This window comes from Sarcophilus harrisii, chromosome 3, assembly GCF_902635505.1.
Source record: "Sarcophilus harrisii chromosome 3, mSarHar1.11, whole genome shotgun sequence".
Lineage (NCBI taxonomy): Eukaryota > Metazoa > Chordata > Mammalia > Dasyuromorphia > Dasyuridae > Sarcophilus > Sarcophilus harrisii.
The window spans coordinates 355,564,122-355,582,636 of record NC_045428.1 but is presented as its reverse complement, the minus strand read 5'-3'; the positions used below and the strand labels follow the sequence as shown (position 1 = coordinate 355,582,636).

The window sequence follows — 18,515 nt, the reverse complement described above, 5'->3', positions numbered from 1 at the left end:
ACATTCTGTTTTGATTTATAGTTGTGTAATTTATCTTTACTAATAGATTTAAGTTTTTCATAAGAGCAAGAACTATTTCATTTTTATAGGCTTCATGGCTCCCATGGCACAGCACCTTTACAGAGATGATTAGTAAACACTTGTCAAATAAGTAAATGAGTTCTTATATCCACAAAAAGTAGAGAAATTGAGTTTGTGTGGACTTCAGTCCACAAATAGGCACTTCGTTTCTGTGAGGGATTTTGAAGCTGGAAACAAAATTTTGCTTAGTTGTCTTTTCTGTTTCTTCTTCTGTTGACCTCCTCCAAAGCCCTTGGTTAAATTAAGTGGTTTTAGACTTCATAAGCAACTCTTGTTTTTTAGTCTCTTTTTTAAAATCACCTATGGTTAGAAACACTTTGATAGGGAATGAAATCTGAGACTAGTTATCCTAGCCATTCATTTTTAATCTTTCATTAGGAATAAGGCTCCAAAATAAGAACTGGTGCTTATTGTTTTCACCAAAGTTCCCACATTAAGTAATTTGTTTTTTTCTAATTCCCATTTTTTTCCTTAGATGCTTGCTTTAAGTCACATAACGTCATCTCGTCCATTTATTATTCCAACAGACCTGATAGAAGCAAACCATTTGTGTAGTATGGACTCTAAAGCAAATATTGTACATGGTAAGGTAGCTAACTTTTTTGTGCTTGTGATATGAAATTATATTTCAGTTTATAAACTTAGTGGTTTATATGAAATCAGAGTGAAGGCCTCTTTAATGAAAGCTATTTAAAGCTTTTCTTTACTCATTTAGTTTACTTATAAAGAAATGAGTAGGGTTAATGGTCTTATAGAAACTACTTTTATCATCAATGGAAAATAAATTGGATGTGGAACAAGACTTCTATGATCAAACCAAATCACATCTCTGAAAGTTTATCTGTGTGACCTGTGGGTGCAGGTACTTTTAGTTTTCCTCATCTGTAAAAGGGAATTAGACTAGATGGCCTTAAAAGTTCTTCCAGCTCTGTATTCATTATCTATTAATTATATCTTTTATATGAATTTGGACAGTTACAGCATAGTGCTTATTTCTGTCTACTGAATAGAATTCCGTTTCTTTGCCAAAAAAAAACCCCATTGGACAATATTAAAATGCTATGGTCCATGAAATAATGAAGAGTTGAACATGATTGAATAACAACTTAAATTTTGCTTCTTTTTCATTTCAGGTCTTTCAGTGTTAGAAATCTGTCTTCTTATAGCAATGAAACATTTAAATGACATTTATCAAGATGAACCTTTTAATTTTCAAATGGTATATAATGGTAAGATATTTTAATAATTTTGTTAAGACTTTTCAGTTTTCTTTTCCTTTTGTTTTTTTTTAATCCCAAGCATACCTAAAACCTCATTTATTTTATTGCAGAGTTTCAGAAGTTTATCCAAAGGAAGGCCCATTCAGTTTATAATTTTGAAAAACCTGTCGTTATGAAGGTAAGATTTGTTTTTGTTCAATTTTGTACAAAAATTTGTGCTAAGAGAGAACTTTTTCACATGAGGTTTGTTGAAATAATCCTTTGCATGAAATAATCACTAGAAAATTGCTTTTAGACAAGCAAAAAAGTATTTAGGCTATTGTATAACTTTAATAAATAATCATGTAAATCATTTTCTTTTTTGGAGGTATGCTGCCCTCTGCTGTCTAATTGTAGGTACATATAGTCATGGAATTTAGTCCTTGGTGCAAACTATCAGGTTCCTTTCTCTTCTAATTCAAGATCCATTTTTGTCACTTCTAGCAGCTAATTTAAGAAGCCAGTGTTTTCGGGAAGAAAATTCATTAAGATGTAATATTAATATACTTATTCATATAGCTTAGGTTAAAAGCTTTGGGGTTTTTTTCTCAGCTCTCTTGAGAGAGTAGCAAGGCAAAATGGAATTATAGATAAATTGAATTTCATTCAAAAGACTTTGTGGCAAGTGCTCTCGGGTCACTACTAAGAAGTTTTTAGATTAGGGCAGCAAGTAAAATGTGTTAACCTCATTATCCCACCAATATTGCTTTAAAACAATGTTATATAGAGTGTATCTACCAAAAAAAACCCAAGTTAAAGTGTAAAAGTTGAGAGAAGAGCGAGCAGGAGAGTGTTCATTGTTTTTGACATTTCTCTTGACATAATAGATTTCTTAAGTAAAAGATATGTGTGTGTGTGTGTGTGATATATTTTCGTATACATTTGTTGTGTGTGTGTGTGTGTGTGTGTTAGATACACTTATATGTAAACATTTGTCTTTTGCAGTAGTGCAGTCAGAAACTTTCAAGTATTTTGGCATTATATCTCCAGAATTTTACACAATACTTACAAAAACATTTGCTACTGAATAAATCCTTACTGATTGATTCAAAACAAATACAAAATAATAAAAGACATAAGGATGAATTCCAAGGTATCAGATTGTAAGAAATACATTCTAAAATATTTTTATGTAGAATAACAAATGTATTAAAACACAAAGAGGATATGTGGGACTCTTGAGGCTGAAGTTTCAAGTTAGGCAAAAAGAGTGGGAGTGGCTATCTTATGCACATAAGCATGTACTTTACTGGTTCCCTCAGTTTTTTCCCCAGCTCATCCTCCAGCAAAATGGAGAACTTGTTTGAAGGAGATGGATGAAAAATTATTCCGTCCAGTCCTCCATTAAATGAAATTATTCTTATCCCTAGGAATTATATAGAACAAATATTATATATATGCTGCCAGTCCACTTTCACCTCACAAAACTCTCTCTCCAAAAGAAGCAAACACATAAAACTCTTTGCCACTACCCTTTAACATTTATTATTGTAGCTATAGATGAAATTTCAGTATGAGTAAATAGGATTTACTGGATATTAGTAACGGATTAATAATTTCCTTTTTGATAAGAGATAAGACATGAGATTTTTGTCATGCAGTACAAATCAGTACAAAAGTTAATAACAAGCCTCTTTAATTCTAGAGATATTCTTGAGTCTGGATATCAAGCAAATTGTATTACCCATAGAACCAAAAAATAGCAATGTTCACTGATTAATTTTTATTTGTCTGTTTAACTTGAAATATTTCTCTCCCTTTAGGCATTTGAACACTTACAGCAACTAGAATTAGTAAAAGTGATGGAGAGAACATCAGTAAATACGCAGAGAGAATACCAACTGGTGAAATTGCTTTTGGACAATAATCAAATTATGGATGCTCTTCAAAAGTACCCAAATTGCCCTACAGATGTTAGACAGTGGGCAGCTTCTTCACTGAGCTGGTTGTGAATCTGACCAACAATTTAGGTATCCGAATAAATCAAATTATGTTGCCTTTAAAGCTGAGAGATCTCAATATTGTAAAAGTTTTAATAAAGCATTATGACTTATAAAATTTCATATGATAGAATACATATATGTAGCCTTTAATTTAGTAAGCCCTTTTTTTTAAATATAAAAGAGAATAGAAATTTGAGTTGTTTCTTAGTTCATGTCATTTTTAAGCATTTGACTTACTGAACTTTTGCATTTTGTCTACTATATATGATTTTTGTTGTTCAAAGTTTGTGATTATGTTTGACTTGATACAGTGTTTATGTTCACTTAAGGAACGTGTTTTTAGTTACAAAGAATAAAATTTAATCATCTTATCAAATCTTACTGTTTTGATTTTCCATATATTTATAAGTAGAAAACCAAACTTTTAAAATTAACCACAAGGTGATTTTTCCCCCCTTTATTAGTGTCACAATATTAATCCTAATAGTGGAACTGATTTCTGACATTTAGTAATAATTCTCCTGAGCTGCCTTTGTGTTATGTCATGCACACACAATGTTTCTATCTCTTTTTCTTAACCTCAAGTGGGGAATGATAATGGAGATAGCTTCCTTAGGAGCCATTCATGTTTCTAAATAAGGGAGGAGAAAAGAGAAACTGCCTTTGTGCCAGGTACTGTGCTAAGTGTTTTGTAGAAATAAAATCTCATTTTATATTCACAACAACCCCAGTAATATGAGGGCATTTTTCTGGAATATTGAACTTTACATGTTTTGCTTCAATGACTTAACAACAGAATTAGAGATGATGATTTAGATCTGTTAACTTTTAGTAATTTCCAAAATAATTCTTTAATGTACTGTAAATGAGAGGATTGTCTTGTCCGTGGCTAGTACGTTGGTAGGTGTCAGTGGTGGAATTTGAACCCACATTCTTCCTGATTCTTTGGTATATATAACATGTTCTGAATCCAAATTGCTCCAAAAGGTACTAGGAGAACATGTTAGATTTTAAGTTAGTCAAAAATATATTTTGTATTTTACAATATGCTAATGATCATTAGATAGATATACTATTCTCTTAACCCTTTAAAGTGTCATACATTCTTTTATTTTTTTTGGATTATCTTTAAGTGGCACTTGCTTTCTGTGGACTGAAAATCTTTATTGACATAACATACCTTATGTTTTCTCCTCTTTGTTCCTGTGAAATAAGGTACAATAATTCATACACACATTTAATCAACAAAATAGTATTTCTAGACTAAAAAAGTTAAAAACCAACTATGAAAGTCATCAATTTCATATCATATCTAGTATGTCAGGAATTTAAGCTGATCTGTCCTTTTCCATAAATGCTCATGACCACAGAGAAGAGACTTTTATACTGAAAATAATGCCTTATTAAAAATAATTCACTGAAGTTCGCTTTCATCATATGCAGTGTTAATAAGTTGAAAATGAGCTATTAAGAACAACTGATTTTTTTAATACATTGTTTATGTTCAAATAGCTAATTTCTCACCTCTAGAAATCTTTCAGTTGGATAAAACGGATTTTTCAGTCAGAAATATTTGCATCCATGTGCTGTTTTATTCTGCATTTATTTTTGCAGAGCCTATTTGTTAAGGTATATGAATTAAATGACAATATAAGATCTTTTATACTACCTGGTCCAATATAGTTACTTCTCCCATTGCTATCACTTCTTAGAAGAATTGTGCACATGGCCTTGAATTGCAAATTGGGCAATCCATGAATCAGTATGGGTATTATGTGTATGATTTAATTCCTGCATTAAAGATTACAGGAAAGAAAGAAAAAGAGAAGTCTGACTTCTTCAAACATCTAAATCAGGGATCCTCAAACTTTTTAAATAGAGGGCCAGCTCACTGTCCCTCAGACTGTTGGAGGGCCGGACTATAGTAAAAACAAAAACTTTTTGTTTTGTGGGCCTTTAAATAAGGAAACTTCATAGCCTTGGGTGAGGGGGATAAATGTCCTCAGCTACTGCATCTGGCTCGCAGCTGTACTTTGAGGACCCCTGATCTAAATAAATACTATCATTAAAAAAAGGGGGGGGCAAGATTGTATTCTCATCATGTCCTCTGAGGCATATACCCAACATGCAAGGTTTTGTCTTAAGTTCTAATATCTCAGGATGCCAAAGAATACATGCGCCACCCAGTGGTTATCATTTATTCTCACCATAACAAGCCTATACTTTTGTTTCTTTTGTGTACATATGTGTAAGACAATTGGGGTTAAGTGACTTGCACAGGGTCACATAGCTAGGAAACATTGTCTGAGACCAGATTTGAACTCAGGTCCTCCTGACTCCAGGATCAGTGCTCAAACCACTATGCCATTCTAGTTGCCTCTAATCATTTCTTTAATCATCCTTTATACCTATCTTCAATAGAATTTCTTTTCTATAATGTATTGTGCAGCCTGCTCACAATCACTGTTTGTTTATATGTCCACTGTGCTTCAGATTAAAGCAGAAGCAGTTTTTTTTGGATACCCAAGTTGTATGATTTAAGTTACACAATATCACCAGAAAATTGAAAACAGGCATTTTTTTTTTTTTCAGGGAGAAGTTAGGAAACTATTAAAATTTTTTTTTTAATTATTCCAAACTAAATTCATCCACTTTCTTTTTGATTAAACATGGAAGCAAATATGACTACCTGCAAAAGCATTTATACTTATGCTTTATGCTTTAGTACACATATATACTGAAGAATATGTCATCCAACTGCATATTTTAATATGGAATAGGCATTCTTCATTCACTTGGTTTTTTCCTGTATAAGCTGTGAAGTAAATCTCTTCATGATTACAAATTTTCTTAGGGTTGGGATTTGATGCAATAATTTTGATTTCAGCTACAAACCAGGAGTATATCTAGAACACTTCACAATCTATAGGAAAACTCCTTAAGAGTTGGTGAATTTCTCTATGACTGCAGCAAACACTTTTTGGCAAGCATCATATGTATCTCTTCATTTTATACTTCATTTGATACTAATGATCAGAGAAAGTCACTACGCAAAGTTATTTGAAATTTGTAAAATTTTGACAGGCAAAATGGACAGTTTTGGGGCTATTCATTGCAAAAGGTTTAATTTTGTTTTTAATAGTAAATAGTGTGGGTGATGTTAAGGACAAATTTCAAGGTACCCAAAGAATAGAAATTTCGGAAAATTGAGGGGGGAGAGGAGCAAGGTTAACATTCTAGAAAGGTGAATGAGGAAAGATCAATAGTTTTTGACTCGTTTGCCTCCTTTTATAACAATATAAAAATTTTATGAGAATAACCTACATTCCATAGCTGTCATTTAGAGAATACAAGATCTCACTGTCCTTATTGTTTCTACAGTAAAATCAAGCAAGTGAAATCAAAGAAAAAGGTTAAAAAGAAAACAAGGTAATATATCCTTTATACTCTTTTTAAATATTTTTTAATATTCATTATATCTGTAAATTTAGGTCCCTGCCTGATTTTAGAAAACATACATAGAATGCTAATGGTTGACAATAATTGGTGAAAAGCAGTGTACAAATTAGCAGGTCGGGAATCTCACTAGCCATTTGTGGCCCTAGAAAAATCTCAGGCTTATGGGGTCCTTTATCTGTGAAATGAGCAAATTCTTTTATCTGTGAAATGAGCAAATTCTTTCAAGTTCTATCTTCCTATAACTAAATTTTCATTTTGCTTAATGCTGAAGAATTTCAGAGGGTGAGGAAAGTTATCCATAAATATAGAAGTTAAGCAAACCTTTGTCAAATGAGGGGAGGCAAACTTAATGCTAAAGACCTGCCTAGTTCTAAATCTAATCCTTTAGACAACTAAAAGTTATAGAGTAACATCCTGAATTCCAACAACAGAACAAACAAAAACATTTTATATCTTAGTCTCATTGCCCTACAGTTTAAAAAGTAGAGTAGTTTAGTAGGTATAGGATTCCTCCACACAAATAATTGTACCCAGTCTTTGTGCATTTTTACTGACCAAAGTGTTTATATTATAATTCTGATAGCCAAAATCCCTATGTAACACTTTTATTTCTGAACTAAAAAAGAATACTTGATCTATGCCAGATTCAATGGCTTCCACCTTAGGAGAAAAAGAATCATGCCAGCTGAGCTAAAAATAGTGTTAAAGTTTAAGGGAAAGAGTACATAAAGAAGATATGGAAGAAAAGGGTTAATAAATACGATCTCTCCCCACTTAAATCCCCCCTGCCTAGCTCTATAAAATCTGAATGTTGAAACATCTTTATGAAAATACAGTGCCAAGAGCTTATCAGTATATTTAAGCTGCTTCTAAGAAGCACATACAACTAAAAGGGGGAAAAAAAAACTGCATATGCAAATCATACAGTAGTCACTTATTTTTATTTAACTTTGGGGGAAGTGGAGTGGGGATAGCATACATTTTGTTTTTTACAATATTTAACAATCACTTTTATTCAGGGTGGGGTTTTGTGGGGCTTTTTTTTTTTTTTTTTTTTTTTGTATTTTTTGCTATATACTTGCAGAAAAATAGCAAGTACAGTTTGACAGTAGTACAACAACCTGTGCCCAAAACACTGACAAGAAATACAGAGAGTAAAGCTCAAATAATTGCTTACCAATATTTTGAGAGGTAACAAATAGTGTATGGATCGAGACTGCATAAAAAACGTACTGCTGGTTGGATATCTGAGGTAAATGATGTTCAATCAAGGATGCTACTTGTATCATTTTGCCCATGAATCAGTTAATTTTATGCATATTATACCAAATATTCCTAGAAAGTAATTTGCTAAAAGTTTAAAAAAAAAAATGAAGTGGAAAAATTAGTGGTGAAACCTTTTTTCTTAAATAGTAATCAATTTAGTCTAGTGAACCTAGTCAGAGTATATTTCCCTACCAATATTTTGGGATAAATTTAGAAGTTATTTTGTTGGAGTGGCAAGGGTTAGAAAATGAGTGACATTTTAAAAATTCCATGCACAATGGATTTTGTTTCTGAATTCCCAAGAAATTAGTAAGATAGTCCCATTTCTTTCTTGATTTTTTTTTTTTTAATATCACCATAAAGGATAGTGCAAATTCAAGGGATCAACAATTATGAGGCACAGTCTCTGTTCTGGAATTCATAAGGTACTTGTAATAAACGTTCAAATAGTAATCACACTTCACATGCTATAAACTTCCTAGCATCTAAATACATACAAGAGCTGTGCAGGGCATAGACTTCCAGTAAAGCCAAACACTGGTTAATCCATCAGTCCTATGGCAGTTGGTCATACAGCAATCCTCTTTCGGAGATCTGGGCAAGGTAAAGAATGTAAGTTAGAGCAGCAAGTCTGACTTGGTATCAGAAAGGCAAAATACATGATGAGCCATGAGGAGCACCATTTACATGAGGAAAAAAGTTATCAGGGTCACAAAAAAACCCCCACAACAAAGGTCATAATTTTCATTCTCTTCAATCTTCCTTTTTTTTTTTTTTCTTTTTCCTGTATTCCTAGGCCAAGCTCCCAGACTTTCCTTCTGTTAGCTTGCCCACTTCCATACTGACTGTAAACCAAACACAAAATGCCCTGCAAAACAAAGTCTTAACATGACTAGGAATCAGGACAGGTCACTGAAGCATTCTTACTTCACTAGTTATAAAAGTATTTTTACTACCAACATAGTTTTCAAAAGGATACAAGTCATAAAATTGGCTAATTACAGTTAAGTACAATATCCAGGAGTTCTAAAAACAGGGTTTGTTTCTTTTCTACCATGAAGAGAAAAACATTTTTGCTAATGAGTTTTATAAAAATTTACCTCTAGTGCTTACATAAGCCAAACATTCATAATACCCCTTGGTTTTTTGTTTTTTTGTTGTTGTTGTGTGGTTGTTTTTTGTTTGTTTGTTTGTTTTTTTAAAAAAAGGGCTAAATAGTGAAAACAAGTAGAAATAAATCTTTAAAAAGTGGAAACATTTCCATCATGTATTCAAAATTTCCTCAACAGGTTCCCTTCTTGATTTCTGTCAGAACATGGAAGCAAAACAAAATTCATATCAAGAAATCAGGAGGGAGCCCAAGCAGTTTGCTTTGCTAAAACACATAAAGCAGATGCATTTAACATTGAAATGGGCATTTTATAGCTACAATGAAACCCAAGTGATGAGAAGGACAAACAGCAAACAGAATAATTCTGGATGGGATGTTAAATACAACATTGCTATTACCCTTCTTCCCCTCCCTGCTTAGAGTATGTTAACCTATGTCTCATAAATAATTAATTTGTTATTGTTCCCAGAGATTAAGTGCATATCATATGTAAAATGAACTATACTGTGTGATCTTAAATAACCATCTGAATATAACACATTCACAGTGAGCTCCTGATAGTGACATTAAAAAAAACTCCTTTATAAAATTAATGCATGATTTTAAAAAGGCCTGATAAAATTATAATACTGGCTAGCACTGGTTAGTAATTTAGAGATTTTAGAAACCATTACATCTGAATTTAGCCTTTATAAGCTGAAGGACCCAATCATTTTCCTATGAAAAGTTACTTTGGCACCTATTTATTATCAGTCCCGGTTTGTTTGTTTGTTTTAGCTAGAATAAGCCATGGATTACCTTAAATTAATTTTTGAATTATTTTTGAAAATAATTTGAATAGTTTTATTTATTTTGTTAGGCCATGCTACCTATCAACATTGGTTACCTGTAAATTCATTGCATATTTGAAGTTATAAGCTTGTTATCCCTGATTTTTATTTTAGCAGTAATATCTGAAATCTGTGTCTAAAATGTATAACTTATTCTAGGTAATCTTTTACATCACAGACATCATATATTACTCTGACAAGATGGCACCAAGTAAAAGTGTACCTAGTTATAAGTCTCAAAGCAGAGAGTGAGGAATTCTGGGTAATGAAGCTTCCTGAGGTGATCCTTGAAACAGTGATACAGAATGCACTGCATACTGTTAGATGAAAGAAAATACACTAAGACTGTACATACATAAATAGGAAAGTCTGTTTAAAAAAAATTAATAAGAAAACTAAGAGCTTTCCAGTGTCACAGCTCACTTAAGAAACACTTAAAAAAAAATCATGCTTTACATTTTCAAATATTCCTCAGACACAGCAAACCTAAATAGTATTTAAGTAAAATAAGTATATGTATTATTTTGGGAACTGGAGGTAAGAAGCTTTAAACTAAAAACAAGAAGAAAGGGATGGGAAGTTGGAAAATGATATTAAGATTTTCATTTCAAAAAACAGCACTTTTTTTAAAAACATGAGCTAGCACAAGAAAAGGCTTACAACACTGCTTTAGGAATGGCCACTTCCTGTTGGCACAAAGCATAGCTTACCCTTTTGTTTTATTTAAATAACACAGTGAATTTGTAATACGTCTTTACAAAACATGGATTGATTTATTATTCAAATTTTGTTAGTGTTTTCAATCATAATTTAGCAACCGTGGAACTGAGGTATACCTTGTTGAGGGAGGTTAAAGTAATGCTTGGAAGCCTCTTTACTGTATCCCACTTTGATGACTGTTTTATGTACACAGAACAGCAGCACACTAAACATTCACAAGCTGTGTCATATTGGCATTACAATAGTCATTGATATAAACACAACAGCAAATGCAATAAAAACAAGTTACCCTTTTTAAAATCTGAAATGAAAAGTTTTTGATTTAAAAAAAATAGCAGTAGTTCATTTAAGGAATTAGTGTCTTCTGACAGACATTAAGAAATTTGATGTCAGTTTTTAAATGCTTGATTAGACAGGTCCATATGATCCATGGAGGGCCACATTCTTCATTTACATCTGAAAAGTTTCTTGATTGAGTTTGCCTCTTTTCTTGGTCATATGTCCTTCAAGTCTATGTAGGGAATGCAGTAGGTCTTTTGGATCCACATTTTAAAAGGACTCCTTACCACCATTCCCAAAAGACTCACCACTGTTTCACACAGAAAACATTTTAAACTGTAAGCAGTCTCATTAGCTTAGCAGCTCTAGTTCTGAGTCCTGTTTCTCAGTGTGAACAAGCAATGTAATTATCATAGACTGGATTCTTTGGGAGGAAAGTCAACATTTGTCACCATAGTGACCACAGTCACAATGTCTTCTGTTGTGATAATATTTGTTAGTCTTTGCATTTGAATAATCCTTTCTCCTACACAGCCAGCTGATAACCTGGCTTCTGCATCGTGATCCCAACATTCTTCTATTGTTTCACAGAGCATTGCCATTCCCTAAAAAAGAAAAAAAAATTGGTATAACATCATTCTTCTAATTTCAAAATAATCCAAGATTTAACTTGTCAGTCAATGTACTTTACTGAATCTGTACCACAGATGTGCCAAATCTAAAGATTTGCTCTATCTATGGAACCAAATGATCAGGAACTTTATTTAGTTGCCAAAGCTGACCTGTGAAAGATATGTCAAGAGCAAACAAACTCCCCTTATTCATCCAGATCCAGAGCTTGGGAACAAGGGTTTTATGATCCTGTACCTCAGCAAAACACAAAATAAAAACCAGAGAGGGCTGACCATTAAACCCTATACACTTTAGGATAAAAACATTTATGTCTCTCTGCAAGGGAACTTTAAGGACTGTTTGGTATAGTCCCTACCTCCTAAGCACAATACTGAACAAAAAAATCACTCAAGAAAGAAACTCACTTTTTTCTATTTTAAAGAGACAAGACCAGAATATCATGGTAATAAGCTATTACAGTTTCTATAGGCCCATTCCAGCCACTTGGTTGCCAATACTCCATTACTGATGATACAGTATCAAAATAACTTTTTCTTAAAAGCGTTCACAAATAAAAGACTTGGAAAAAAAGGATTTTATTGAAATTTCAAGTCAATTTCACTTCAGAAACTTACAGCATGTTTCTGCCAACACTCCCTTAAAATAGGTCTCTTTTTTTTATGCACAACAACTTCCTGCATATCTTCAAGGGATGGATGCTGGCCAATTTCCTCTTCAAATGGCAACATGTACTCATCCACGGGACCTGCAATTTTAAAAATAAGGTTATTTTAAGTCATGCTGACTTCTATAAAAAAAAAATGATACAAACTTTTAACACATTCTGTATCATCCTTTTAACTGTTACAAGGAACTCCTTCACTGATGAGATAATTACATGAGAAGTGGGCAAACAAGTAGGTCTCTTTCACAAGGAAACTAGCATTAAACAGAATGACATGTCAGTTATATACATTGGGCATCTATTATGTATATTGGTGAGAGAGAAAACTTTAAGTTAAGACATTGTCCCTGAATAGAGCTTAAGAGTCTCCTTAGAGCTTCAGTAGGAGATAGAACATAAGTTAATTTAGACTTCAAAGATGTGTAACTTCATCAATCCATCATCGGGCCCCTACTTTAAATACTTCTAGCTAGAGAGGATGACCATTGTTTTTGTCCCATTGGCAGAATCTTTGGAGAATCCATGATCCTCTCAACACCACGATGAGGTATTGAGCTAAGATTTTAACAGGGGACAATAACTAAATTACAATGTGTATTATGTAACTGAATGCTTTTGAGCATTGCAAAGAAAATGCTATATGAGGCATAGGTGGAAGAGTTAAAATAAAAATCTAAGAAGGTATCATAAAGAGAAAAGCATTTTAATTATACTTTAAAGTATGATGTCAACTCAGGGTCTGTGAATTTTTTTTTTTAAAAACTTTGACAAAAACATTTCAGAATAAGTGGTTTCTTTTGTTATCCTATGTGCTTTATTTAAAACATTTAAAATATTATTCTAAGAAGGGGGTCCAGAGACTTCACCAGACTTGCTGAAAAAGTTCATGATTAAAAAAAAAAAAAGTTTAGATTCTCTTTTCCACAAGATAAACAGGGTTAAGTCATATAAAAGAGAATACAAAAAGAAAAGGAAATTCAAGGCATAAGGAACAGCATTAGTAAAAGCAAGAAGATAGGGAAATTCAGGGCATGTAAAAGAAAAAAAAAAACAGGGAAGGCTAGAAATATAGGATGATTATGATGGACCTTGAAAACTAGCTAAAGAATATAAACTTAACTGAGAATTTATGAAGGACTCAAAACTTTTTTGTTTGTTTTTTGAGTAAAGGGTTAACATTATTACATCTCTGCATATTAAAGATGTATGTAATACTGAGTTATTTAGAGTTTGAAGAGAGTGGAGATGAAAAGACCTCTCAGAAGTAGTCCAGATGGATGACATGTACTAGAGCGGTAGCATTGTGAACAGAGAAGAAATGTTACAGATACAGAATTGTCCAGTTTTGGTTAAAGATGAAAAATAAAAGAAAACCAAAGAGAAGCCAATGGTTCAAATAAGGAAAACTAAGAAAATTAGTGATACCACTGACAGACATAATTAATTAGAAGAGCAAATTTATTTAGGAAGAAAAATAACAACCTTAGTTTTTAGACATATCAATGGTACATCCAGGTGGGGAAATGTCCTTTATATAGTTGGCCTAGAACTCAGGACAAAGTCAGGACTACACATACAGGTTTGGAAATCACTCTAGTTATAATTTTTATGGCATAAATTTTGCCATCCATTTAAATTCTCTTAAGACTTGAGCTCATGTCCTATTTATTTTTATTTATCAGGAATTACTTTGCTTTTGTATGTTATCGACACAAAGATAATACAATCAGTTAAGGGTACTAATACCTTAGCTGGACCCCCATTTATGCAACTTACACCAAGATATCAATAGAGATTTTTCTGGCATGAAAGTATTTGGACTAAAATTAGCTTGACCCTCTTCAACATTAATCAGGCTTTACAACTCTACATCTTAGCCTTCACACAAAACCCTACAAGAATCTATATTTAAAAAAAATAAAGCAACAACAACAACAACAACAAAAAACCACCATTAAAAAAAACACCTAAATTATATCTTTCAAGTGCTTGTTTAAAAACAAAACCAAAAAAACGCCCTATTTTGGGATACTTTTTAATCAACAGGAAACATTCAATAACAAGCCCTCAAATATTCTAAAACAAAAAGCATTAGGGTTAAGATTGTACAATATGACAAAGAATAATCTTAGTAACAAAATGTACACATAATTTGGACATGCATCTAGTCTAGAAGTTTAAACAAATATCTACAAGAGTGATATAATCACAGAATCTTATTTGGTAAAAGGAATCTAAAAAGACATTTTAATTGTACCACTATGACCTTGGGAAAGATTTGTCTGGCTTTCAGTTTTTTTATCTATAATGTTACTTCTAGCTTCTAAAGCCCATAGAATCACTTCATTGCTGAGTTTGTTTTCCTAATCTAAAAGGGTATATTTACCCTACCCTACAATGCATAGAAATGAAAGTTATTACTATTAGTCAGTCCAATCCCATTATACTAATGGAAGACTTCCACAGTGTCACGGGTAGCCATCCAACTGCTACTTGAACTTGACCACATTCAGCCATAGAAAGCTTAATATGTGACAATCTACTCTGCTGTATGACATTCCTATTATGGAGTTTTCCCCTTATAATTATTTGAAATTTACTTCCCTATATATTCCACCTATTCATCTTATTTCTGTTCTCTGAAGCTACAGAATAAATTTACTTCTTTATAACAGACTTTTAAATGTGTAAAGACTACTATTGTAACTCCTCTCATAATCTTCCTTATTCCAGGAAAACATTCCCAGGTCCCTCAATTCTTCCTCAAAAGACATGTCCCCTTCAACCTTTTCCAGAATCTTTGCCATCTTGGTCACATTCCTCTCTGAAAGCCATTTTGTCAATATTCTTTTCATTAAAAAAACAGTAACTGGAACTGACCATATCTCATATTTGTACAGAATTAATTAAAAAGCATTTATTAAGAGTTTAGTTATGTGCAAATGTGCAATTTTGTGCAAAGCACCTGGTTAAGCTCTGAGGTCACACAAAGAAAAGCAGGCTAGTGCCTGTTCTCAAACAATTCACATTCTACTGAGGTAGACAACTACTTAGATAGAAAGCTTGTATGATCTAGATAAAGCAGCAAAAGAAACAATAATAATAACAATTTTATCAAATGTCATTTCTACAAATAATCACTCATTTCTATGTGAACCATTTTGGCAGTGCCAAAGACTTTGATAAGGAAAGTTTTTCATCTGAGTTTTTAGTTCCTGTGGTTTTTGTACAGGCAAGGGATAGCACCCACAGAAACAGGACCAGAATGAATATCAAGGGCTAGCTGAAACCAGGATTCACTAGTCTGGAGATACTATTATTATTGGGATTTATCTGCCAGAAAATATGGCATTTGGACAACTGTTAACTTAAATTGTTGGGCAAATTATAAAGGGCACAGTTATTCTCAAGGTTCTTTGGTTTAGGATACTGAGTTATTTTCATTTGGGTTTGAGGGGGGATGGTAGCTGAAATAGTAGCAATTGTTTGACTTGCCTAGCTAGTATATACTTCCTTGTGTCTTTGAGTACCTTGGTACTGCAACTCCTTGGGCTTACCTAAGAACTAGTTGAGATTGGTGGGGTTGAATGATCCTTGCTCTACAGTAGTTACTTCCTTGAATTATGGCTGTGGGGTCTAGGCTGTAGAACTAGTAAATTAAGGTTGGTTTTAGGGCTTTTCTGCTCAGTCACAGTAGTTGACAGGTCATCAAGCTGGTATTGAAGGTAGTAAGACAAGTGAGCCTTTTCTCCACAATGAGTGCTCCCTTCAATGATAGCTATGGAGCCTCAGCTTGAAGTCGCTTAATCTTAGTATCATATTTTTATTATTGTACCTTAGAAATGCAATTTTATTTATTTATTTGCTTGTTTGTTTATGCTGAGGCATTTGGGGTTAAGTGACTGGCCCAGGGTCACACAGCTAGGAAGTGTTAAGTGTCTGAGGCCACATTTAAACTCAGGTCCTCCTGACTTCAGGGCTGGTGCTCTATCTACTTACTGTACCACCTAGCTGCCCCAGAAATGCAATTAAAAAAAAATCAATGAACTTCTTAAAGGATATTTAAAAATCAAGCTATTAACACACATATTAAGCTAAGTTTATATATGGCTGGGAAATGAAGCCTGTACTTTGCATAGCTGTTTTCCCATATATCTAATATTATATATAGATAATATAGCAGATACTTTGAGAAATGGAGCAATGAAGATAATTATATCCAGCACTTTCAAATGTATCCATAAACTTAACATTTCACAAGTTTGTGATCTATTAACAATGCAGACAGCCATCCATCTAGGCATATCCAACCTATGTGACTCATAAAATTCATGACTTCTAAAAGTCTATCACAGGATCTATCTATTCCATGACTTTCCTCAGTCTCTCTTCAAACTGGATAGTGGCCATCTTTCAGTCTTACAACATGACTGGCCTACTTTCTCTGTAATACAATTCCATAATAACTTTATGCCTATTCCTGGAAGTTCCTCATTGATTATATGTTGCTCATCTATACTATGTACTTTTCCATTTCCCCTCTCTGTGATACTTAGCTTTAGCTCTTTGAAGGCAATGATGCTATAAGCCTCATTTCCATAATACAGTAGAATGTTTTTATTTTTTAAAATGGGTCTTTAGAGTTATGGGAAGCCTGGGATCTGGAATAAGGTTCTTTCCTATCCTAAGCAGTCACTTAACTATTCTAAGCTCTGGGGATAGAAATAGCAAAATAAAAAAAGTTCCTGCTATCAAGGAACTCAGATTCAAATAAAGATATTTAGATTCAGCTGCAGATCACATGGAAAATTCCATACTCCTAAGGGTACAGCAGCAAATTATGTAGTAATGCTTCTTCTTTAATATCATTTCTACTGATTATATCATTTTCTGATGCTGAACTATTTAATGGTGGCAAAGACTTGGATGACACAAGAACCATTTTTATGCATCTTCAATAGATATGGCTGTGGCATCAGCAGGAATGGTTGCTAGACTTAATCTCTACCAGGTTGATAGCTAAGGGTACTCTTTTGGAAGCAATATCATTCCCAAGGCTCCTCCATTCAGGGTCCTGAGCTGTCTTCTTTTACCTGTTTAATTCTGGGTCCATTTCATTGTCCATTTGAATTACTTGCCACAGATTCACACATTATTAGACAAAAGTTTTAGTGATAACCATTCAGAAACATGTTGAAATTTGGGCACTAAATTTCTTCAACTACTTGGTCTTTTCCTTGTAGACAGATGGGCCAAACATTTTGAATGATCCACCAGGTCCTGAATTATCTTTGAGTTTAATAAAATCAATATAATGTCATCTCTCTCCGATATCCCCCAAAAAACATCTGAGGGAGCTCATTCTTCACAGGAAATTCCTTTTCTACCTGGACTTTAAGTGGATCTTCCCCTACACAGAGGCAAGTACTTTCAGTGAACATATATTCATTCACCTTCTTGTTTTATATCTCCCCTGATGTTCATTATTAGAAAACCTTTGGACAAGGTTATTTATATTGTTGCAATTTCCAAGAGATCATGAATGAAATCTTGCTGTAAAGCAGCCAAAGAGTTACATTTCCCCCCTCCCCCCACAATCAACAAATATAGTTTGTAAATGGGATCTTACATCCTTTTGGTCAACTGTGAGATGGTAAAGATGCACTTCATTACTGAATATAATGATGCAGAGGTTCACACAGTATTGTACAGGAAACAGGAACAAAAAATATTCCAAAGAAAAAGAGCAGCAAGAAAGCAAGCAAAATAGCTGTCTGATGAGACTAAGAAGGGAAGGAAAGGGAAAGAAGGAAGTGAAAGTTATACCCAATTGAATGCAGAATTGCAGAGAATAGCAAGGAGAGATAAAGTGCTTTTCTTAAATGAGCAATGCAAAGAAAGAGAAAACAAACAAAACAAAAAATAGGAAAGAGATCTTTTTGAAAAAAGATATCAAGAGAACATTTCATGCAGGAAAAATGGGCACAGTAAAAGACAAAAATGGTAGAGACAAAAGAAATAGAAAAGAGTAATAAGAAATGATGTATACAGAATATGCAGAACTATATAAAAAGATCTTAACATATTTATGATGGTGGAGTAACAGTTACTGATCTAGAGTCAGACATCCTGGAGAATGAATTCAAGTAAACCTAATGAAGCACTGCTTACAATAAGTAGAAGTGATAGAATTCCACTTGAGTTACTTAAAATCCTAAAAGATGTTAAAATGTTGCACTCAATATTTCAGCAAATTTGGAAATCTCAACA

General features: G+C 33.1%; 2 protein-coding genes across 8 annotated transcripts in view; one reads left to right on the top strand and one right to left on the bottom strand.

Annotated features, from left to right (window-relative positions):
• Positions 1 to 3,659, top strand: part of ORC4 (origin recognition complex subunit 4) — a 62,566-nt gene extending 58,907 nt beyond the window's left edge. For all 6 annotated transcript variants that reach the window (XM_012544702.3, XM_012544706.3, XM_031960038.1 and 3 more), the window contains 4 exons: positions 557 to 665; positions 1,215 to 1,310; positions 1,412 to 1,479; positions 3,104 to 3,659. In XM_012544702.3, coding sequence (XP_012400156.1) covers positions 557 to 665; positions 1,215 to 1,310; positions 1,412 to 1,479; positions 3,104 to 3,292 — 462 coding nt within the window. In that variant the 3' untranslated portion in view covers positions 3,293 to 3,659. The remainder of the gene's footprint in view (positions 1 to 556; positions 666 to 1,214; positions 1,311 to 1,411; positions 1,480 to 3,103) is intronic.
• Positions 3,660 to 8,343: 4,684 nt separating this feature from the next.
• Positions 8,344 to 18,515, bottom strand: part of ACVR2A (activin A receptor type 2A) — a 134,999-nt gene continuing 124,827 nt past the window's right edge. The window contains exons 10-11 of one of the 2 annotated variants that reach the window (XM_003763845.4): positions 12,196 to 12,326; positions 8,344 to 11,553 (exon numbers count right to left, since the gene is read on the bottom strand). In XM_003763845.4, coding sequence (XP_003763893.1) covers positions 11,359 to 11,553; positions 12,196 to 12,326 — 326 coding nt within the window. In that variant the 3' untranslated portion in view covers positions 8,344 to 11,358. The remainder of the gene's footprint in view (positions 11,554 to 12,195; positions 12,327 to 18,515) is intronic. The other variant, XM_031960037.1, reaches the window with a different exon arrangement.